This window comes from Branchiostoma floridae, chromosome 6 (genome assembly GCF_000003815.2).
Source record: "Branchiostoma floridae strain S238N-H82 chromosome 6, Bfl_VNyyK, whole genome shotgun sequence".
NCBI lineage: Eukaryota > Metazoa > Chordata > Leptocardii > Amphioxiformes > Branchiostomatidae > Branchiostoma > Branchiostoma floridae.
The window spans coordinates 3,860,974-3,885,702 of record NC_049984.1 but is presented as its reverse complement, the minus strand read 5'-3'; the positions used below and the strand labels follow the sequence as shown (position 1 = coordinate 3,885,702).

General features: G+C 41.6%; 1 protein-coding gene across 1 annotated transcript; it reads right to left on the bottom strand.

Moving 5' to 3' along the window:
* Positions 1-249: 249 nt before the first annotated feature.
* LOC118417489 (plexin domain-containing protein 2-like) lies at positions 250-24,729 on the bottom strand. Its single transcript, XM_035823067.1, has 13 exons — positions 24,664-24,729; positions 22,806-22,940; positions 21,878-21,947; positions 20,531-20,653; positions 14,987-15,040; positions 14,436-14,500; positions 13,946-14,045; positions 12,232-12,327; positions 11,204-11,285; positions 7,941-8,004; positions 4,312-4,417; positions 2,670-2,977; positions 250-2,289 (listed from the first exon to the last, which is right to left on the bottom strand). Exons 1-13 carry the CDS (start codon positions 24,727-24,729, stop codon positions 2,254-2,256), a joined length of 1,305 nt encoding a protein of 434 aa, XP_035678960.1. The 3' UTR covers positions 250-2,253.

Below are 24,729 nucleotides of genomic sequence, written 5' to 3'. Positions count from 1 at the left end.
ATATCTCGCTACAGCTTGTCAATGATGACCTATTTTGTACACCCATACCTTACAGCAGCAAGGGTAAAAATAGACGATGTAAAATTAAATAAAGAGACTATTTTTTTTACACAACCATTGCTTTATTCGCACCAACGTTTCGGTGCCAGTCTGTAACCTTCTTCAGGGCAAATCTGGCTGGTTCACATTGTACTGCAGCACAGGTGTCGCTGCTTACAGTTCAGATGAGGTCGACAGTCACAAGCGTAAAGATTTTTTTAAAAAGTGCTTTACGTGAATATATTTACCGCATGGTTGCATAGCCTAGATATCATCCTATTTCTACCTGGGCTCCTCACACTCGCTACCCGGATCCCGGTAGAAATACGATGGTACCCAGGCTAATGGTTGTGTAAGAAAGAGTATCTTTATTCAGTGACGTGATGATGAAACCTTTTACGGAGATATGTAAACTTGTCATCAAGTAAGCCAAACAACCTCGTACCGTTCTTTCTTCGTAGTGTTACAACGTGACGTATTAAAATGAAGAATCAATAGATGGGTTTATTCACCCTGAAACGTTTATTTGGATGGCCTGCATCCACGATCACTAAATATACATACATACAAGCACCGGCCAATCGTACGGACAAGCTTGATATCTTTGCCGGTACGAAAAGAGACTTTTACACAAGTTTGATATAGACTAACCATTTAAATGCATATGTACATGTACATTCAAGAGAACACTGATATTGTCAATAGGTGAATAGGGTGCTGTACTATTTTAGGTAGCAATCTATGAGTGGCTTTGAAGAATAAGTCATTCCAAATTTCTGAGGGTGCTTTTTTGTCTACAACCAGAGGCATTTGACCTTACACCACAATGCACCAAGACTGCACCAGCGCATTGGGAACAGTGAAACGGCTTATATAGCTCAACTCGGTCTGAGCTGCCGCAATTTGGCTTGGCGTCGTAAAAGTTGACGATTCATGAAACATTTGAAAGGAGACACCACAAATTTACATTTGCCGCATACGTCATGATAAAACGGATCTTTACGTTTTGCCATGGTATCATGTGTCGGAACACACCATTGATAATTTACAACATTACAAGTCCCTGACTTAAGCTGCTCTAAGTCTCTGAAATGTTATAAATCCACCTGATCAGTCATTTTTATGTGATCAAATCCAAAGAAATCAGGTTCAGTTACTCAAATACGGTTAAAGCACCATTTGAGTCCGTTCCCTAATCCTTTTAAATACCAAATCTACAAGATAGTACTCGTAAAATGGGAAAGTATCAATTATAATGCGTTCTAATAGCAAATCAATTGTATTATACGTCTACAAATCCATATGATTTAGGGAATTGCCTTATCGAAAAACCAATTCTGTATGTAAGGGGGCTTGAAGGATAAGTTGAAATGCTCTTAATATGTAACAGCAAGTCGTACCAACAACCAATGACGGTTACAAACTTACTACGTGCAGATATCAAGTACATTATGTAGCTATTATAATTCTGTACAATAGATTCTGTTCCACAGATTATAGACAATAAGCATTTGTAGTAATGGCACACATAGTTGCACAAGATCTTTGCCCTGCTTTACTGCAAAACACGAATCTTGTACAAGTCTTACATTCAAAGACGACAGATGAAAGCTGTTGTTTTCCGGGTAGCTTAAAGACACGTGACACGAGAAAACATGTCTCTACGTGTATGTGGGGCAGAATACCAGAAACCCTTATCACATAATGTACTTGTGCCCATAGATTGCATTTGCATTACTACTCTTTCAGGTATTTAACTGGCCGAAAAAGGTGTCATTTCTCATCTGTGAAGGCTGAAGCCCAGCTATATGGATACCATATAGCGTTGTGGTTTGTGGTACGAAACATAGGCTGCCATAGCATAGAGTTTTCTGCCCATTTCATAAAAGTTAATTCCATAAACTAGGGTTCTAAAGACCCTTCGGCACTGTACCCACAGATAAAGGTACAGTCTTTCCTTTCGATGCCTACTTGTTGAACTTCTGTTGCCTATTGATGAACGATATCACCCTGAACAGACGTTATTGTAACGGTATAACAGTCCTACAAACACTTAGACAAAAGGCCACAATAAAGTGTTGAAAGACACCAGAAAACAACCTCCTGTCGGGTTCGTGTTGTCCCTGTAGGATCTACATGTTGTCGGGATAAAACACTGCGTCTTCCCACAAGAAGTCAACAGACTTTTAAAACTAAGGACCGTGAGCAGACTCTTCAAGCGTCCGGTTTGACAACATCAGGACCACGCCACTGTTAACACAGAAAGAATACATCTATTAGTATGTACGTATGACTTTGCTTATATCAGCAACCCCTTCTACAAATTGTCTACATTGATAATGCAATACACAATGTGCTTTCCTTCAGTGACAAAATATCTCTATTTACCCAATAGATTTAGTAGATTCGAAACACGAAGTGGTTTTCAGCTAAGTCTTGTAACATTTATTGTCTGTAAACATATGTATCCGTATACAAAACTTTACCATTTGTATACATTGGTGTTTTGTCGTGTTCATATGACGTGCACTTTTTCAAATCGGGACAGGCTCGAGATCTGTTTTTGTGTCTCTTTTTATTTTTTAATAATCAATCAATTAGAGAAGCTACGCCTTATGTTAAGTACTCACCTCTACAACGACCAGCTCCGGGGAGGATCTCCTGGAATACGCATGGATGATCCAGGCGATGGCGATCACTAGGACAACCACGGCAATCAATATACCGATGATGACTTCTGTCTCAAGATACCGCGGGCGTGTCTTCACAGAAGTCCTTTTCCTTTTGTTCTTATTTTCTTTCGCGTTACCGTTCACTTCTACTTCCACCGGAAAAGGTCCATCGTCAAGAAAGTTGTGGACCGTCTTCTGCCTGCTGGAGGATTTGGGCGTGGTCTCTTGGGGAGGCAGTTGACCAGAATCCGGTCTCGTCATGGTGTCTGTGAGAAGAAAAGTACCCGTGAATAGTTTCATCAGATTGGTACGTCACTAAATAAAGAAACTCTTTTTACACAACCATTGCTTCATTCTCACCATCGTTTCGGTGATCGTCTGTCACCTTCGGGAAATTTCACCGTTAATTGACAACTGGTTATGAGTAGTTTACACTCATTTGCGTTCGGGACCGCATTTCAAATATCTTGCATAAAGCTGTCTGTACATATGTAGATACTTGACGTTTTGTGACCTCATCTGAACTGTCAGCACTTGCCCTGCAGCTGCAGTACAATGCGAACCTGAAGAAGGTGACAGGCGGTCACCTAAACGTTGGTAATGAAGCATTGGATGTGTAAAAAGAGTCTCTTTATTCAGAGAATAAAAGTAGCTTTATGAACATCGATATTGGTTAGACTTCCGAATAATAAGCTATGTCAAGTAGCATGTACTCAAACAACTGAAGGTGACTTCGGAAACGGCCAGACGTTTCAGATATAGCAATCCACTCCTATTCACCAGTGTCACCGAGGAGATCCTGTTGAACCGCAGGTTTTAGACCCTATTATGAATTGATATGTAAAGTCTTACTTTTGTTTCCTATTTGACTTTCTAAACTTTGTATTCACCTCCTTTACATATCAATTCATAGTTAGGGTATGAAACCTGCTGTTCAACAAGATCTTAGTGTCTCTGACGAAAGATAGTGGGTGCTAACGTCTGACTGTTTACAAAATATATCCAGTTCCTTGAGTACCTGCTGCTTTTTTGGCATAGTTTTATAAACTGTACTATGCCGGGTGAGTAGCATCTGCAGGGATCAAATGAGCGGTAGTAGGTCTCGCCATCGTGTCTGTCGAAGGAAAAGTAATTTATTACCAACATGATGTCAACTACGTTGCCCAGGGCGACGTTGACATTGATTGTCGTTGATACAAATAGCAAAATGAAATATCGAAGATTTTTCTCCATGGACAGTCTGGTATGGTGTGTACCTTGCCGCAAGGAGTGGTAGGATGGATCATTTCAGAGTTTAAGTGACAACAAATCAAGTTCTAAATTCAGCAAAATGTGATTGGAACTTTATCATACTCACTTACATAGGATTCTTGGCAGACTCAGCGTGTTATTTTTGGTACTCAAATATTGTTATTTGGTTGAAACACCGAATGTCGTGTTACGCCGAATGGCTGTTATGTCGGATGTATAGATACAGGTACACGTACACGTACAGAGCTTGCATACCCTATCTAGTGTCAGAGCTGATGAGCACTATTGTATGTAAGGGTCCGATGTAGTGACAAGGCGAGACCAGACCATTGAAATGTTACACTATTACCTGTCAGGTTGTCTTGGGTAATGACTGACCCATCCAGTAACAGTTCGGGTGGAGTAGGCGCGGTTGTCGTTGCCACCTTCGGAGCCTCACACACCATGCTGGCAGACTGACAAAAACAGAAAATACTACAGCATGTAAGGAGCAAAAAAATCAAGGAGAAACATATCTATCTGATCAATCGATACATTGGCATTGCTAGTACTCATCCATTCCGGAGGTCGTTGCATCAAACCCCGACCTGGTCAAACTAGACACTGAGAATTGTGTATACTTCTTTGAGAGGAAGAGCATGGGAGTTGAACACACACAGCTATATCAATAGACCAGTCCCTTCTTTTTTTAACAATTGCCTCGTTATTGACAGAATCTAGCATCAAACTGTGTTGAACTAGACTTACTTCTGAGTGGTAAGTACATAGACATGAACCAAGACAGTCAATACACATGAGAGCTGTAGATTTGTGTAGAATGTCCTGATATCATACAGTAGAAAAGTAGTTTAGCGACACACAATATACATACAAGAGACACACTGTATAGCGAATATGGCACGGACGGACCACGGTATCATGGCGGTAACAATAGGTGGTCACCATACGCAAAACCCACAGATAGTCGGGTACGGGCCACAGTATCGCACAGGTTTCACAAGCTCGGCAATCTCTCCATACGTTTCCTCGCCGACCCATTTCTTGATGAGACCAGTCCCTTCTGTAGTTTCTCTTTAAATTGTGGCCAAGCGGCTTTATAAAGAGAGATGGACGCCACCTTTATACATCGAAAGATGTGGGAAGGATTTTAACTTGACACTAATTAGCTAAATAGTTGTTTGGCTATGCAGGTTGGTTTCCAAATACACTATAAATCTAAGCAATTAGCACGTGAATGTATCTATTTCTGCCAGTCAAATTTGTAATTAGAGGTGTCCTGCTCAGGTGCGCCTACTTTGCAATCATACTAAATGTGTGTCGTAATTAATTCATGAGAAGCACGTTTTGGATATCGGTAACTTTAGGCAACAGTTAAGTCAGCGGACCCTATTATGTCTTAATTACACGGTACGTTGGGAGTGGGTCTGAATGAGAAACATTCAGGATGTACTAGTCGATGCAGTCTGGTCTTGGTATATTGGGTGGAGGTGTATTGATTCATGAGCGCAGGATGCCCAATATTCAATCAGGCTCATTTATCTTGTCCACACACGTAAGAGCAGCCTTGAAACGCATCCTAATTCGATCACTGTGACGTAACTTTACGTGATCATTGTTTTTGTATTCGGAATTCGTCTACAACCGCGCGTGGCCGGTTTGATAATTGTATGTACCTTATACAATCCTCTGATACACATAATATATAATAACGCGTTGCAAGGATATGAAGTAAAATAGACAAAATCATTCGGAACTAAACTTGATTCAAGCCACGTGTCGCGGTATGTTTGAATAAAAAATTATGTTTTATTGCAAATTCATGCCAATGGGGCTAATTGCAAGTGAAGAAGACTAGATACATGAAATGAATGAATGTGGTCTAAAAACATTCACATATTAAGTGGATGAATGTACATACGGTACAGAATAGGGTACTAAATCGACGTAACTGTTACGGGGTTGAATGATCCGACATCAGAGGTAGATTTGTCCATACCATGGATCATTATGTTACTTTTTTAATCTTTTTATTTAGTAGTACGAACCAACACAACACAACATAACAGAACAAAACAAAGGGACATCAACTTGTCCCAAACCGTAACTCATAACAGAAATAAACTGAGATATTGATGCAGGAATAAATCATTGGATACAGAAAGTGCCCCATTTGCCTCTGTGCTTCTCTAGATGTCCCCTTCTTATTGCAATCAAATACTCTACTTCTTGAAAGAAATGGACGTACTTAATAAAGGACTTGGAACTTAGGTGTCCGGACTGTCTTCTTTTGTAGATGGACATCTTAGCTAACAAGATTATAAGACTACCAATTATAGGGGCCTCCGATCTAAGTTTCCAAAAATAACATTGAAAGAGTTAAGGTTTAAATGTTGTCCTGTTTTTTCATGAAACCAAAATTTAACATCATCCCAGAAAGAAATCAACTGAGGGCAGTCCCAGAAGACATGACAGTATGTTTCTTCTTCTAAATGACAGAATGAGCATAAAGGACTATCTAAAAGTTTCCATATGATTGTGTAAATCATTATGTTATTCACAAGTTTGGCATACCGCCGCAATATAGTATAATGGTCTAGTTCGATACACCGTTCTGTGCCAAATTGTGTGGGATCGTTCGATCATCAAAATGGTAAGTTTTCCAGCTGCACATGGTTAACTGCTGTATACTGCAGAGGAGGACTGTTAAGCAACGCCTATCCTCTCTTAACTTGTCAAAGAACAATAAAGAAAAAACAGGAGATAAAATGTGACATTAACTGATGACGGTACCATCTTTGATTGGCAGACCAATTGATTACACCCGCGAGTGTAACGAAAAGCCAACCAACCAATGATCGAGTGCGCATCACAGCAACTTGATTCTTTAAGTTCTCCATCATAACATCATGACCTTGCCCTTTCCAGCACTACTGTCTGAAGTTCATAATAGATTATTTTTTAGCACGGTGTGTCAATTCTCTCGTGTTTATAAGTTCAAAGCCGAAAGCAACACGCCAGACGTGCGACAGTCTTGATGGGCGGGAATTTATCATCCAAATTTCACAGTCAGGCCGCGAAATGCCACCTCTGTAGCACCTGTCTATTGGGAGGGGACGGCCTTTCACTGACATTTTCCGCTGGAAGGACTGTGCCAGAGGTCGCCACACTCCGACATCCCCGCACTCGGAGAGACTAGACCGTGAAGTTGAGCTGTCGCCCAACAACTCTATTTGCCGCGAGATTTCCTCGCTAAGTCCGTAAGTACCGCCCTGGTAAAGCGTGAAGTCCATGGAGGGACGCTGGGGATGTGACGATCGCAAGGGCTCCGCCTGCCGCCCGTTAGAAAGCCGGCCCATCCATCAAAACACACCGTAAAGTCGCTCTGTGCCCATCCGCTGTCTCGCTAAGCATTCCGCGCGGCTCAATTAAAGCAGCATCGCGGCTCGGGCCTCCTTCAAAGCGTCACATCGAGACACAAGCTGCAATTTTTTTTAACGACAGACGTTTTATCGGGCACTTTTAAAGACCGTTTTAATTCGCCGTTTGTCACTCGGCTTCCTGGTGAGGTACATAAACCGCTGTGAGGAGTGAATCGTGTAAACCATAAATGACTTGTGGTGAATACCCACTGGGGTAATATATATGTTCGAGACGCCACAAGATGCTTGGCATAATTGTAAAAAGAATGAAGACATATCAATTTGCTTGAATTACAGCCACATTGGCATGAAGTTCATCTTTGTTGGTAAATGACATTTTGGATAAACAAAACTTTAACTAACGAACACTACAAACACGTTGTGATTTCTTCTTCTTCTTGTTTTGATACTGGGTAACACCCCTTAGTGTTGGGGCAATCCACCCAGGACTTACGTTGTAGGTATTACCATCTGTATGCATTAGACAGACGTAAGGTTTACATTTGTGAGCAATGAATACGACCAAAATTTTTGGAAACTTTAAGAAAGACATCCTCACCTGTTCGTCACACCTGGCGTCTACCCACTGCTGTTTGTTACGATCCTTCCCACCGTCGGAGCACCTGGAAGACAAAGGACTTATTTGACACCTGAACACCGAGTCTCCTTCGTAAAACTGCTACCCCTTTCCACTATATCTAGGACGGCGCTCTCGCTGCGCGTTCTCTGCGACCTATGGCTTGACAGATCGGTCAACGAATTTTGTAGAAAAGAAACGAATCTTTTCACACTTAATGTGTTTTGTTGTCTTTTCAGTCACACTTTTAGTTATACGTTTTGTAGGATATTCCCAGTGTGAAAACGAATGTTGCACATATATTTAGGTCGAAATGAGAGCGCAGCGCGATCGCTGTCTAGTGGAAAGGGGCCTAAATGTAAAAATATCCCTTGCCAATTGCCATAGATTTAATTATTGGAATCCCGTTCTATGCTATGGAGATGCATCCTGGCATCGACTTAATTGATTTCAACGCGTTTAGTTTACAGGGCCAGCGTACTGTACTGGTGGTATTGGGGGGGGGGGGGGGGGGGGTTCAAATTAATGTCAACTTTTATGGCAGTTGTGGCAGTGTACGAGAATACACAAAGACAGAATGTAATATATATCACAACCTGACTCTCGTATATATCATATCATGCTGCAAATGGAAGCATACCAAATAGTTACATTCATCAAATCAAAACCTAGAGGTTAGTAAAATTCCATTAAAATTTTTTGCAAGATCTTTGACCAACCTCCCAGTTAATCTAATTGCAATCCCTTTGATCTCTGCATTTTCTATTGACCTGTAGCCTTTAATTTGAAAACTATGAACCTTCCCTGAACTACTTTGAGCATAAAGATGCCCTTACTGGATGCCTTGGCTTGCTCATTTGGTTGGAGGTTGGATTAACGCGATGATAAACGATCAGTCTATGGCAAAAGTAGCACCTTCTTCCGTCAGGAAGGATGTGTAATAGAAACTACAGGCGGTGGTTGATTGTGTGGAAGAATGTAGCAGACGACCTTGTGCGGTCTGCGCGTTTCATTTCCGACACTGCATATATCTCCTGAGCCATCACGTCGGTTCTATCGACGCTGCAATTCATCATCTACCCACTGTCTTCATCAGTGAGTCACAATACGGCAGCCTCTCCATTCACTGATAAAGTACCCCCAGCTTCCCATATACTGATGCATGTCTCTCCTGTCTTTTGATTCCCGCGCGGCTATGGTTATGTCTAACATTAGGTGTGCGTCGGGGTCAGTGGTGGCGGTGGATGAATAAGGCAACGTGGACTAGATATGGTGCTCGTACGTGAAAGCTTTTTGACGGCCCCATTTGTTGCATGACTAGACGTGTGAGGTACGTACAATGCCAGGAGAGTAAAGCAGTGGATCACCAGCAAGTGAAAGAAGTGCAGTAACTGGCACATTGGTAGGAGAAGAACATAACAGAAGTACCCTAAAGGCTACAACTGCATTATGTGTTCATAAAGACCACTATCCTTACATGTAGAAATGCATTGGTGCTGTGTATGGAACACACATCAAGCATTCCTGTATCCAGTTCATGTCATGATGGATTACAGACATTACACAAATGTGTTGGATCAACCCTCGGCACATAATACACATCTGTAAAGTGGTTATTGTGATAGCAAAATGTCCATGCATCGGATTTTCTATACTGCCATCCTGATGATAGCCATGGTGACGAAAATTGACTCCCAGGCATATTTTTCGGCTTTACGAAATCCTGCAGAACGACATTTTCTCTGCTCGATGGGCATTTTCCCAGCCATTATAACACGAAGAAGCGTACTCCTGAGTCGTATCTAACTTTGCACAAACGATAAGAGAAGTTCCCATGATGGGTAATGTCAGGCCTTATGACCTTTTCCACACCCATCGTCCCCCTGCCAAGACAATTTTCGTTACTTGTCATATCAAGTGATAGGCGTGCATGGATTCTGGCTCTAAACGGGCACCATAGCCTGACTTAGGGTGGCGATAAGGGACCTGATGGCGCCAGTGTCGGTACGGTAACCACGCTGCACGGTTATAGAACACGTAGTTCCGATATCTGCCGCGGTTAAATCACATTTTGGGTGGGTGACATTTGTTGATGCGAGCAGAGAATCATTCAGTGAAGAACATCTGGTTTACGATCTTGACATGTTTGGTCTTCAAGTATTTTGATTCATTTCTTGTGTATAATGGCCGGGTAGAGTGTTCGCCTTGCATTCGTTAGGTCGTGAGTTCAATCCCCGGTCGAGTCATTCCAAAGAAATTTAAAATGTTACATGCTGCTTTCTTTGCTTAACACTCAGCACTAATGAAGAAGAGTATGAGAGTTAAACACACATCATTACCAGCGGACTAGCTCCCTGCTATAGTGGCTTGCACAAATGTGTGGCCCAAGGGCTACAGAAATGGAGATAGGCACTACCCCTAAGCATCTGTTCCCGATGTACGGGCAACTTTAACTCTAACTTGTGTGCAAGTTAATACAAAATTGATATAACGCTACACGGAATTATTCCAAGTTCCTTGACCTTACGGAGTATGAGTACAATTAATACCTTTATTCGTGGTGTGCTCGTGAGCACGCCCTCGTGACTTTTGTAGCAGCTATTTCATTTTCTCAAGGTAGTAATCATCACATTGTCTTGGGAAATGAGGGAAACTCACTTTCCATGCATGGTTGAAGATCCTGTTAAGAATGACCTTGGTCATGTGGTTAATCGTCCAGAATTTGAGCTTTATCTCTTCAGACCATTGGTCATGATTAAGCCAAACTTTCTGAAGGCCAAATGTGACTTTCTCCGAAAGAAAGTAGTAGAAGTCATCATGTAGTTTTTGTATCGACTAAAGATACAGAAAATGTAGAATCTGACTTGATTTTATGGATGACATCCTTGCGCGCATTATTTTCGCCTGTTCTCCAAAGGACTGATCACACCTGACTCAATAGCATCCCTGGTCAATCAGAATTTTATGCTTGCCAGATGACCTGGTGGGACCACATTGTACAGTCTTGCTTCCATCTTTAAACAAGAATGGCAATAAAAGCATTATTAAAATGACGAGTGTCTCCTGTAGTCTTATTGGAGGTGACATGAAACAGACCAAGCCTGAGGAAGAATGAACTGCATGTTTAGTGCAGTCCTGTGGTTTAGCAGGGATGTTTGCTGGATGTTTCTTTTTTTCGCCCTCGCGCATTAGTTTTGGGGTAGTTAGAAGATGTCATCCATAAAGTTAAGTCAGTGTGTCCGTACCTGCGCAAAGATCTGCACCATCTACACTCGAACCCTATCCTGGCACTAACGCAGCTCTGGCAGTCGGGGAACTGTGTACAGGCTGGCAGGGAGAAGAAAAAAAGATAATCGTTGTCAACTTCATTTCTTACATTCTTGACTTTCGTTGTCGAAGAGATTCATTAGTCACGTATGTACACAGTTAATAGAATTTCCATCAAGCAGTCAGTACGTTTTTAAAGCAGTGACTACGTATACTTTTTATTCCTTCTTGACTTTGGAATCACTTATTTCGGACGGATTCAATACACAAGGGTTATAGCCTTGTATTCCGTGATAAATGATGTACAACGTATCAAGAATGCATCTCGCCATATTCATTGATGTATTTTTCTATACCATAAAATTAAACGTAAGGACTCACAATTTTAGATGTCCGCAGAATATCATGAAACAGCGGAAATGTGAGATTGGACAGTTCGACTTACCGTATTTCATCAATAACGTTCAAATAATCTAACAGGAGATACTTTTTAGTAATCTATTCACATTAATTCATTTCGTAAGGACTCATCATGAAACAGTGGAAACGTGATGTTTGGCCAGTTCGACTTTATTTAAAACTGTATTTCGTGAACGTTCAAATAATCTAACTGGAGATAAACTATTCCATTTCCTTCTTTACCCAATGTCTAAGATTTGGACTAGATTACAGCCATTGTCGTGTACATCCTTTATCCCATACATCTGTTGATACTATGTTTGTTAGATCATCTGGGATGGTATAGCAAAGCGATGCCAGTTTCAGCAACTCGCACAGCTTTACGCCTGTTTTGATCTTGCCAAACGAGCTCATCTGTTAATCGTCCAGGAGCCTAATGGCGTTTTCGTAATGGTCAGTCGAGAGTCTGATCAATCGGTTTCCCATCAATCTCGTTAGAAGAGAAAAGAGGAGAACTTGATGATTGATTGTTTTCATCTCAAACCTCGGTAGTTCGATTCCCATTAGAGACGTGCCTTGGAGAGACGATCGGGCGTCTTCTACTTACTTGGGAGCGGTGACAGGAAGAACGAAGATCCATTCTTGACTTTGGACAGATCCAAGTCGATCGTGTTGTACTCGTAAATCGTCTTTCTGTGGCCATCTGAAAGTAAACATTGAGTTGAGCCAATACATGTGGTAAAACCACCACGCCCTCGTGTGCTCATCCGTCATCGGTCGTAATAATCCCTTTCCACTAAACGGCGATGATTCAGCGACTGTTGGACCACCTTAAATTAGCGAGAACGCTTAACGGTCTCTTGTTGAGCGCTCAGGGATCGCCAGGACCGCCCGGCGTTCTTTCAAATTCACCTTCACCACCTGATTCAAACCATTCGTAAAACAGCCATGGCCGTTCAGTGGAAATTTGGTTTTATTTTGAGGTACAGTCTCTAAATTCTAAATTGCCGTATCAGCGATCATGCTACACCCCTAATGTCTTCTTAAGTGGCCCGGCTGCGACCTATTTTACGGCGTGACACATCTGGGACATGTTTCATTTTCCTCATCACCGACCCATTCCCGGCAAGGTCATTAGAGTAATGAATGTGAACTGTAGACAACTGCACCGTCAGTGAAAAATCAACAGATTTACTATATAAAGCTTTATAAGCACGGCCATGTTGCCATGGTCTTTGATCTTTTAGAAATTCTGGCTGGAAGCCATCATTAATGTGCGTACTATGCAATACTCTGCTTTACATGCAAAAACTTTCAATTTCGCGATACGGCACAACCGGAGACAGCAATGCTTAAAATATAGCAGACTATTTCGCATTTAGCTATACTATTCAATGTCGACCGTCCTAAAGCCCCCTTTACAAATCAACAATTTAGCTCGGCCGAGTTGTCAGCGAGCTCTAAATTACGAGGAGGCATGACTCTGATGCCTACGAACAAATAGCAGAGTTTCTTCGTCGGCATCGGGGTCATACCTCCTCGTAATTCAGAGATTGCTGACAACTCGGCCGAGCTAAATTCTTGATTTGTAAAGGGGACTTTAGAAATGACAAGATGGTTAGACATTGATGATAAAACAATTGTCACTGAACGTCTCCGACAATATCATACAAAAGGCAGCGAGATGCGGACTGATAATCATTAAGAATTAAGGGAAGTCGGTGGAAGAAACAAAATTCAACGAAGAGCAAACTTCATTCTTTTGACAAAGAAATTGCATTCATCCCTTGTCCCAAATATATTTCCTGGTCCTATCTAATTTTCTACTGATCTGTTAGTAGAGTAAAATGGTTTCGTGGCGCCATCTTTTAGAGAGATAGAAGTAACTATATAGCAACCTTTTAAAATCTAGGTGATAGGCATCGTCTAGAATAGGGAAATAACAACAGTGACATATGTTTTATATCTAGTTGATGGCTATCGTCTAGACTCGTCCAACTATAGCCTCGTTTGATACATCCCTCGCCATGTTGCGTCTCGTACAGAAAACTAATCAAGTCTTCTATCTATAGATGTAACATGCATTCGCATAATTCCAGCAGGTGTCATTATACCGCCACCTCAAAAAATGATGTTATAGATGCCTTCTCAAGATTGTCTTCAACACGTAATATTTGAATTGTATAACATTAAGGATATTTAACATTCAGTGTTTAAGACAATTTTGGGAAGACATCTAAACATTTTTTTGTGGTGGTGGTATTATGGCACCTGGTGGAATTATGATAGTCGATGTTAGATGTAATGACAGCTCTGCTTACTTGCACTTGGATATAATAACACGTCAACAGTGTACGCGTCTGATATGCCGACTCTCACGGGATATGATGAGTCATCTATTCTCTCCACTGGCGTAGGAATCTGTCAGGGAAACAGGGATCATTACATTGATAAATATCTCCAAGAAAACAACTTCAGACAAGGTAATAACGTATTCCAATTCAATACCTGTCAGCGGGGAAGAAGAATGGGGTACTTATTTTCACATCAGCGGCGATAGTGGGTCACGTCTTGTTGATCATTGTAAACGTTCCACCGCCGTTTGAAATTCAGATGAGTGGAAGAAAATGTCACAAGAAAATATATGATGTTTGGTATGAGCTGAGGCAGCGCTGATGTGTCAATATGATGTCATGATCGATCCATGCATGGTGTGCTTTTAAGATTAAAGTAGTGGATAGTGAGTGGTTTATCGTGACTAATAATTGGGGTGCAGGGAAAGGAGTGACACGTCGGATGGGCTGTACTTACCTCTTTGTAGAAGTAGGCAATCCGGCCATCTTTGAACAGTGTCACCATGAAGCTGAATCTTCCACCTGTGAACATTGTTTAAAATCTTTATTTATCAAACAATGGTTATCAATTATTTCAGTCCTACTATTGCTATATTGTCTAGTAATAAGAGCTACCTTTCTTTCTAATTACGGCCAAAATTAACATGCAATTGTTTACTGCTTGTGGATATCGGTTATTTTTCCCATTGCTGCTATCTTGGGTTGGATCAAGTAAATGAAAATATTTCTTTAGATCAAACGATAAAAAAGATACTGCTTACACTGTTGACCTGATGCACCATGTGCTTGAGATGAATGCATAACATAGCAATTGGTCGTTGGAACATACCAGTCACGTAGCATTCTTTTTGATACTCATAACTCATGTGATGTATATTTTGTGGTGTTGTTCTATTCCTAAACGTATACTGCCTGCGTCAGAAAATTAGTCATATGCGTTACATCAAGTGTAATAATGAGCACCAGGTAAAGGCCAAGGACACGGAATGTGACAAAGATGGTAATTACCCTCGCCACTGTCCTGAAGCTTGACCTTTGACCACTCCACCGTAAAGCTGGTGCCTGTAAGGACAGATATGAATACATAGTGAAATTTGACTTTGATGGGAATATAAAGCGGTGCACCGTATGTGCGGCAAAGTCATGAATATACATACATATAGATATCCATACGTGCTTGTTTAGTTGTACTGTAAGTAGTTGTTATACACATAGACCTTACGAATGTCGCTGTACTTTTGTCGTGTCAATAAAGATTTTCGTATTGGTACGGATTTTCTTTTTAGTTGAGTGCATATCAAATATATGAAGAACATACGTGTTTCGAAAGGAAAAGATGGCAGCCTAAATGAATCATTTGACATCTCTGTTTTTCATTGAACCAAATTTGTTGATGAGATGGGATTAGCAAAACAATTCTGATGTTATACATATACATTCATCTATATATAACAGGAACACCGACTTTCCTTGACTTTGAATATATATATCTCTTATGTCAGTGTTTCTTTTCATCATTGTTAAAAATATTCTAGTCTGTCAAAGTCCTGTTTTGCCACTCTAGCATTTTTGTTACAGACGACATTTGACTAGTTTTATTGCCATAAATTAGCTTCACTGTAGCATCGAGCCTGACGAAGCAATATGATATTTATTCAGCATATTTCAGTTCAATAACCTAGATATCCAGTCTGCAAAATAGGTTCGAATCAGATATGGGAGTACATTTGCGGAGGGAAATGAAAGAAAGAGAGTGTTCGATACGGACTCCGCTCCCTGGTGGCTTACTATCCGAGTCTCCCCTTCCGCCAGTTAGTGTAATGCAATCTAGTTCCAGCTGTACTGATCCTGATGATGCCATGTTGTCCATTCCGTGACATATCGGCGCCCTCTGGAGCAGGGTTACGAAGCCAGCATGTTTTGAGATCAGTATATATCAGCCATCGAATCGCAGCCGTGGCGACTGTGCAGCTGCCGCGAAACGTCACTCCTGGGAGCGTTAATAGGACTACCTCATTTGCGGCAGTCGATGCTGAAAATGGACCGTGCCGCAAGGGAGCGGTTTGATCGCCGCAGACAATCTCGCTCGGACGTACCAAGCCAAAGAAACTCCATTTGGAATGAAACCTGTTGTGTATGTATCACTGATAGCGTGCCTTGTCGCTGCCGTGGGCGGAGGCCCGGTGAATTACCACCGCTGTTATCTAATGTTTGTCCGGAGATGTACCACTCAGCATCTACGTAGGCGCACCCATGGGAAAGCCTTCGTAACAGCTATGTATCTGTCATACTTGCTTTCGTCATTTTTGCTGCGCAAGCTCTTTTCTAATCTGACGACGGACTCCTCTGATGAAAGCAAAATTTGTGATATCAGAGAAAGACAATAGGCTTTTTCGATGTGTGTTGACGAATGTACTCATCATCTAAATGAACCATGGATGTCAGTACTACAAAACTTCAGTAAAGAATGAAGAATGGAATCAACTTGAGAATGCTTAAAAAATTAACTTCAACAGATGACTCTTGTTTGTAGAATCCAAAGCTCATGTAGAAATGATTAACCTATCGGAATTAGCCAGTGACATGAAAGTAACGAAAGCTCCTTATATCAACGACATTCCAGGGCATACAATAGCCGTATCTCACCAGTCAAGACCACTGTTTAATGTTGAAAAAAGTCCCAAGCCGCCAAGACACATGACAGTTGAGGAATAGCAAACATGATGAGAAGATCCTATCAACGGCCTCAAGTCATTGATAGTCACGTCAGAACGTTGCTATCTTGTCTGGTAAAGTAGAGTCATTGATTAAAGCATAGAGGTGTGCAGGTTTTACCGGCAAGCCTCAAGTCAGAACTATCCGTGATACAAAGTTCTTTACCCTTGAGAACACGAGAAACTTTTCTCGGATGAAACATTTCGCTGTGAACTGCAAACATTTGATGTAGGTATTCTCAGTTAATAGAACAAAATCGTGACCAAAGCTACCCGCAATGCTTAATTAATGGTACTAGTGAAACTGGATAACAGCAAAACTGGCAAATCACCTTTATTAATTATGTGGAATTTACATAGTATGTGGATTCACATGGTATTAATATCATGTTATGTCACATTATGTTTATAAAATATTGTATTATGGTATATTATATAATATTATATTATGAAACGAAACATTTCTTCTTTCATAAGTCCTTGGACCCATTTGACCTTAAAACCAGATTCCCTAAGAGTTCCACCGGTCATCTGCATCTTAAAGGCGAGTTAGTCACTTCCTAGAAGAGCCGATAGCAACAACCATCAGTCCTGCTGTCCGGCAGACGCGCAGATCGATAGAGATAAATCACCTTGTTACGTCCTGTTTCCCCAGGCAAAGCCAAGACTGAAGTGTGAACGTAAAGAAGTGTACTGGTTGGTTTCCCGTTAGACCACATGCAAGCGTTATTAATTACAGGTAAGACCAACGTGCGTCACTGATTTTACTCCTTTTTCCCTAACGGCCGTTTTGTTTGCATTCTATGCAAGTTAACTTCAACAACTCTCTAGACAGGTAGCAATTTATCACTTTGTTCAAATTAAATCTAACTACATCGATCCTTTCCTGAGCAAAGTAAATTGGCATACGTGGACAAAGAAATGTCCGCGTTTTAATCATGATGTGAACGAGCAACTATTTTAAAAATATTAAGTAGATAAAAACTTTTTTACCTTTTCATATTTATGAATGTATTCATACATTTTCACGATATGACTGATACGTATACATACACACTATGGGGATCACTCAAAGTTCCATAAGTCATATTCTAGGACTACCCTAAAAAAAACGAGTCATATTCTGCCGGTCAGCACTTGCCACAAAACGCGTCGTTTGATCTTGATCGATCCCCTACTTACAGCTGGGATTTTCTCTGCCTACACATGCTTTGCAACACTCCGCAATAATTGACCAATACAAGGGAGAGAATCCATCATACATTGATCTTGATGACACAGTCAAAACGTCGACATGAACTGTCAGGCTTGCATGGTGCGATGCAATGATAGTGATTCCAATTCCGGAGTTAAGATGACAATAGTTTCAGTTGAATTACGCATGACATTGATGGGTAAGTTGTTATCCAACGCATAATCTGTATTATATCCAATCAGTTGTGTTACTGTGGCTCCCCTCCAATGCCTCTTTTGTCGAGTCCAAAGGCGTGGCTGACATATAACAAATCGAAGAGTCTCTGACATGATAGAAGCAAAGATTAAAGCTCCAGGCCAGCTGATGTCATTATCTGAGGTAATGAACACGCTATCTCTTCCTACAGTATTAACCTCAGAAGTCTTATCAGGAAGTATTGAGCAGCTTCTGCGAGAGAATAAAGAGGACCAACACAAAGATGTCAGCCTAGAAAACACATTGATGTAGAACAGGTCAGGGCTTCTAGCATCGTCCATCATTCCCGTTGTTGTATGGACGAGCTGATTCGCAGCCGCTGGATTGTTTGAAGTTGAATATTGGTTTCGGTGATGGCGGCAGTCGGGCATGGCAGTGAACGATAAGGGGGATGCACAAAGGCCACAACTATAATGTAGACAGGAAACGGCATCATAAAGCACCTTTCTCCTATTGCGTCATTAGCTGTACCAACACTTATCAGTGACTTATCTGACCTGACCATGTTGAGAGTACGTTTTGTTAGAGGCTTCTTCAGACATACCGGCACATAGCTAGAGATACTTACGATGATTGATGTTAAAGTAGAGGCCATGGCCATCTTGTAGAGATGGTATGTTAATGTGTTTGAAGCAAGCTTGTAAACTTTGTGTCGACCTTCGTGGGATGTTTTGAAAGGCATGAAAACTGTAGTGCAAATCAAAATGCTCTTAGCCGGTAAACAAAATTATGATAGCATATATGTATATTAGTCTGAAAAGAATCTGTACTTGATTCCCCAGTATCCTAGAATGTTTTTACGCGTCTTAGAGTCATTTAGACATATTTTATTCTTTGTTGAATGTTTTTAAGTGAGCACCATCTTGTAATGTATCACATTCAGCCCGAGTATAGGCTACGATGTTTTACAAATGAATCATTCTGATTCTCATTAAATTTTAGCTGTTGCTTGGCAAAGAAGAGAGTTGGAAATGATGGCTGAATTTGGAAAGGATCCAAAATATCCAATCACTGAAATAATCCAATTTCCAACGTCCGTTTCGGTTGTTTCAAATAATGCCGGCTGACATGTTAATTTTTGCTGCCCATCGGATTTAGATAGAACACTAGCTATAGATGCCATTATAGGAAGAAGCTGTTACTTTGACGCCAGTCCACTGGCACCGATACCGCTGCAATTGTGCGGTTCGCTCTCGATATTGGCATGCGTCCCCTCTTGGCCGTTAAGCCGTTTGAAGAGAAACTCATCACGTTTAAGTGCTTGATTCACGTAGCCACTGTCCATCGGGGCTGATGCTTGCTCTGGATTTAATCGAATCACAAAGCACAGTACCGGTTATATTTGCTTGACACATAGCAAGTTTAATACCAACCTCCACGACCGATATAACAACGCGCAACTCCTGTGTGCCTCTTGGTGTGATCTTTTTTTTTTTTAAGTTCGCAAGCACGCGAAGATAAAGTACTGCATAAATTTTAAGTTTCATGTTCCGGCTATTATCCTGACCGAGGGGAGTTGTAAATATCCGCACAAAGGCCCGTTGTAGTTTATGTCTTCCATCCCTGTTCCTGACAAACCGTGCCCCGAGGAACATTAACGGCTTTCCCCGGATAACATTTAAGAAGGACTACAGCAATAGGGAACGAAGGCGCAAAGTAGCAGGAGCTCGGGTGTAAATCCTCAACTGGAGAAGATGTATGGACTAGCTGGAAGGGCATCTGGAGAGGTAGCCTTGCTTGACACCACGGGTCTGTTGATGGCGTGTTGTAGAGGAATCAAACGATCAACTTGTAAATCAAGTGCACACGGGATCTGGAATTGATCCTTTCGCACTTCATGCAAACCTGCTACAGGTTGTTATTGTCTTCTTTCCGGCAGGAAAGCACATCACCTTCCAAAGTACGTCTGTATGTAGGATCCCGCCTTGTCCATTCATTTAACACGTTGTCGACGGGGCGACACTTGGGACGAGTGTTGAAGCGGTGGTAATGGAAGTGGCTCGAATCATACATGGCTGAGCACAACCACGATGTGATGGTAATCATGTGATAGAAACAACTTGCAAAGTAAACCTACTTCATAGCTTTATCCCCGTAGTCGAGGATATGGGGCGAGTTCTGGAAGGTCGGCAGTCCCTCATGTGGCTGAACAGTCTTATCTTCGACCTGCATACTCTGTAGCACTGCTGGCAAGTGAACAGGCCAACTGCCTCCTTTCTCCTCCAACTTCTTTGTTCAGCATGCTCGTGTCGCTTTTTCTCAAGGGCCTCCGCGGCCAGCCTTGTCAAAGTTCTCCTGTTTGCTCTGTTACTTACTTACTTACTTATCCTCTTCGTTATTTGAGAGACGACAACAAAGTTTATGAAATTCTTAAAACGATGCACCTACCGTTGTCACGATACCTGACTACCGAGGGGGGATCCTTCCCCGCTCCAAAGTTGGCCATGAGCGGTGCGATGTACTGTGTAGACGCCAGTGACGACAGCAGGAGCGACCCCGTGGAGAGGAAACCTGCACAGATAGGAAATGGAAGGGATTTAGGTGCGATGCAGCGCAGTTGCCTTGAGGTGGTTTTGTCGCGCGTTTAGGAGCAAAGGTCCTCTTCGATTCAGGTCTAGTGGTACTGCCTTTACTTTAGCAAAGCCGAGAGAGAGAATTCAGGTGACATGCGAACCTCTAGTGGTTGAAGGTCATGTGTATCTTTTTGTTGTTAATGTGTGTTTGGTGGATCTGATATAGGTGTTACAAAGTCTGTTATTTCGTCGCCAATGGGACGTCGCCAAATATCGCAAGTTCAAACTTTCATTCTAGACAATACGAGGGAAAATTCCACTACCTCAACAGCTTGTTTGAAAATGTAATACTGCAATCCTCTAAAACAGGACAGAACAGCGCCAAATTTTGACAGTTATACTCAGTAATATATATACATAGTCTAGAAAAAGTATCGCCCCACTTACTGCATATGTACGACCTTCTATTATCACCTTAGCTCATTTCAATGTCATTATAATTTGAAATGAGTGCCTTGGTTGGACATGAAAAGGGTGTCAGCGGAACAGAGAACTGGGGACTCTTGTATCCCAGAAGTGCTTCTCAGAGGCGCTTCTGGGATAGAGCGCATCTGGGATAGGTCTGCATCCCAGATGTGCTTCTTTATCTCAGAAGTACGGCTGGGATGGAGCGCATCTGGGATAGGTCTGCATCCCAAATGTGCTTCTATTCTAGAATCGCGACTGGGATGGAGCGCATCTGGGATTCAGTAAGTCTGCATCCCAAATGTGCTTATATTACAGAAGCGCGACTGGGATGGAGCGCCTCTGGGATAGATCAACTTCCGTCCCCCTGCGTCATCGTGCGCTCATCGTTTAAACACATCCGGGCAGCGCACGTCCGTGTACGTAATCCGTGCAGTCTGATTAGGCAAGAGAACAAGAACTCCGATACTTCAATTAAGCAAGAATCGACTTAACCGGGAGAAATCTATAGTCGTCCTGGAAGTGTTTTCGTTTTAACTTCCCACGCTAATCATGAGTAATGCTGTTGATCGTGCAAAGCCGGGGGATACTTTCCGACTAAAGTTTTTGACAGGATGTCAATTGTTAGAATTTTCGCATACATCCAAAAGTTGTTAACTTGGTGGTTAACGATTTACTGTCTAGCCCTTTCGTGGATAATTAGATATTCTACCTTGATGAAGTGTCTATTTAGGACGATTTGTGAAACGAGACTGACCTTCCGTTGCTATGGAGAGGTTGCGGACGGGGTGCCCGTAGAAGGGGAAGGCGAAGGAGAGCCTCACGGCCTGGAAAAAAAAACGTGTCCAGAAGTTAGGCTACATACTACGGTTTACTGTAATTTCAACACACACCGTACAGATGGATTTTTGACCGAACACCACCAGGATTTGTAAAGGAATGGATAATTAACCGTTTTGCAGACAGGGCACGTGACTCAGAAAGCAGACAGGATATATGAGCACTCTCCCTTGCAATATATTGCACAATTCAGCCTGCTATGTTAAATGAATCATTCATTAATTCAGTTGTTTCTAAGATCCTATAATAGGTTTCGAAACGTTTATGGCACCTCCCGTCTCTGTTGAAGGATGGTCATCATGATACAAAATAGTTTAATTTGCCTGACTGACAAATCATTTCCTTACAAAGAGTAATTCAAAGACTGGTGCTACTCAGACTTAACATTTTCATTGTGTTTACAATATAATATTTTTTAAAAAGAAATTCTACCAACATGTCAACAACGACAAAAATATATTAAAAAATTGAGAACTTTCTACTAAGTGTAATTACTCGTTGGTATTCTGCTCCATGTCGTGGTAGATTTGATTAGTGGCGGTATCAGTCATTTACTTAAGTCTGTAACCACTAATTGGGATGAGTAGATGCACCAATTAGTTCTCATTAATACGCTTTTTGTGATCTTTAAATTAAGTTTGATTGGCTGGCTTCCGGCGAAGGATCATCCAGTCGAGCAGGACTAATTTCTATCGATGTTTTCAGAAACGATTTGTAGTAACTTAACCCTTTAAGCTTTGCGTTACGTAAGAAAATCCAAACTTTGTTGCAATAACTCTGTAATTTGCCACTAATCGAGTGTGACAAGTTGAATTACAGGGCATCGAGTGCCACTGCAGCCTTACCTTAGTCCTTTTTCCACTGTCCAGGGTTCCACTCGTTACCACGTTCCGTCGATCCCCTCCGCCTACACTTTCCCATGATCCTTTCAGTATTGGATAAGATGGCGAGTATTGGGACTTGTAGTAGCCATGGTCCAGCTGAGTTCATAAACAATATTTTTTTCATCAAATTTGAGTGAGTTGATGCGTGTAATATAACATATGTTCAGAATCACTGGCCCTGGTTCACTCCAGATCATAAACTATGAGTAAATCCTTATTGATTATAACCTGAATATTGAACATTTTTTAAATAGAACAATTCTTTAAGCTGCAGAATATTTCTATTTGTTGTTGACAGACATAATGCGCGATACATTATTGGGTTTATCAAAGTGATATATTGAAATCATAACCAAAGGCGTCATAGATAATGATTATGCAGCGAAAGAGATGAGTCCACATCATGATTTATCGTTTTTAGTTTACCATTCTCAGCACTGCCACAGGCAAGTAACGTCAGAGCCTGAGGTTCAGTCACCTTGATGCAACGTTAGGTCAACATTGGTTGATGGTTTTCTATCGACTCTGACGGCAATGTCATCACAGTCATCAGTACCGGTCGATGCACCCACGTGACCCCTACCCGTCCTGAATGCAACCGTCGAGAAGGAGCCCTCATTTCTTCCTAATCAAAATCGATGGGAAAGCCATTTCGGGCCATCCTATCATTACGAGTGATCGTTTGTGTCCGGGATGCGTTTTTTTTTTCGGGGCTGGTCGAAGAGGATGCTGCTCTAGCGCAGCTTGTGGAGACATTATTGCTCCAATGATCTCATACTGCTTGTCCCCCCGGTGAGAGCCTTTCAGCACAGCACTAGGTTCTCTTCAAACTCACATCGCTTTACTGTTCAATTGCATGTTTCTAAGCCCTTCTACGGCAACAGTTTCTTTCCCCGGACAGCAGAATTATGGACCTCTCTTGACGACACTTGTTTCCCTCCTGTTTACAACTTATCAGCCTTCGAAACAAATGTACACCGCTGACTCTGTGCAGTTTCCAACTTCTTTATATAGTACATTGTCTCGTAGTGGTCTCGTGACCTTTCTTTGAACAATCTCGCAATAAAATGACTATGTACAACACGGTTTATCCAACCTAGTGCTCCTCCCATCCCAACGTTTTACACATCCGCATATTGATTACCGTACATCGGTGTCAGTTGTCACGGCGATGTATTGTATGTGTGAAATGCAGCTCCCCTGAAGCGGCTAAGGTATTGATGAACGAGCATTGGAGCGCTTCTGGCTCCAGGGGCTACGCCCTCCCTTCTTCACTCAATTTCCTCCAGTTGCGCTGTTAATTGTCAACCATCGATGCCGATATCTATCACACTTAAAAGGTAGCTTGTGCCAACTAGAATTTATAGTGCTTCAGTGCTGATTTAGACTCTAATTTTGCTTTGGAGATTTCTAAAGTTTCTGGGAGATAGTTAGACAGCGCCGCTTGCCTAGCAAGTAATTCAGACTAGTGTTTACTCATTTTTTGTCACAAACCATTCTCATGGAGGCAGACAAAACAACATAAAAGTTTTCTTTAAGTACTGGGTTGTCTAAAAATCAAAACACTGTGCAAAACGACACAAAAATGAATTTAATGAACTTGATTGAACTGGATTGTTGTGTTTAATTTTTTATCAATCTTGCGGATTTCACTAAATCACCGTTTGTTTGCTGTGTTTCATTCCTTATTAATCTTACTATTACATTTCTCTAAATTCTTTCTGGATTACTGCTCATAGATGTTATCAATCTCATATATTAACTATTGAGGACTACAGACACGGCAGACCAACCTCCAAAAGTCCGCCGTTGTTTCTACCGTCTGCAGAGCGAGGGAAGACCGAGCGAACTGCGCCGCGTTCCTTCCCTCTCCACCGCCCGGCAT

Excerpts from the sequence above, each read along its gene's own strand:
- LOC118417489 (XM_035823067.1), bottom strand. The coding sequence starts at position 24,729 with ATGCCGGGCGGTGGAGAGGGAAGGAACGCGGCGCAGTTCGCTCGGTCT. Across the intron at positions 21,948-22,805 it reads ACAGTGGAAAAAGGACTAAG|GCCGTGAGGCTCTCCTTCGC; the intron begins GTAAGGCTGCAG and ends TTTTTTTTCCAG. Across the intron at positions 11,286-12,231 it reads CTTCCTGTCACCGCTCCCAA|CCTGTACACAGTTCCCCGAC; the intron begins GTAAGTAGAAGA and ends TCTCCCTGCCAG.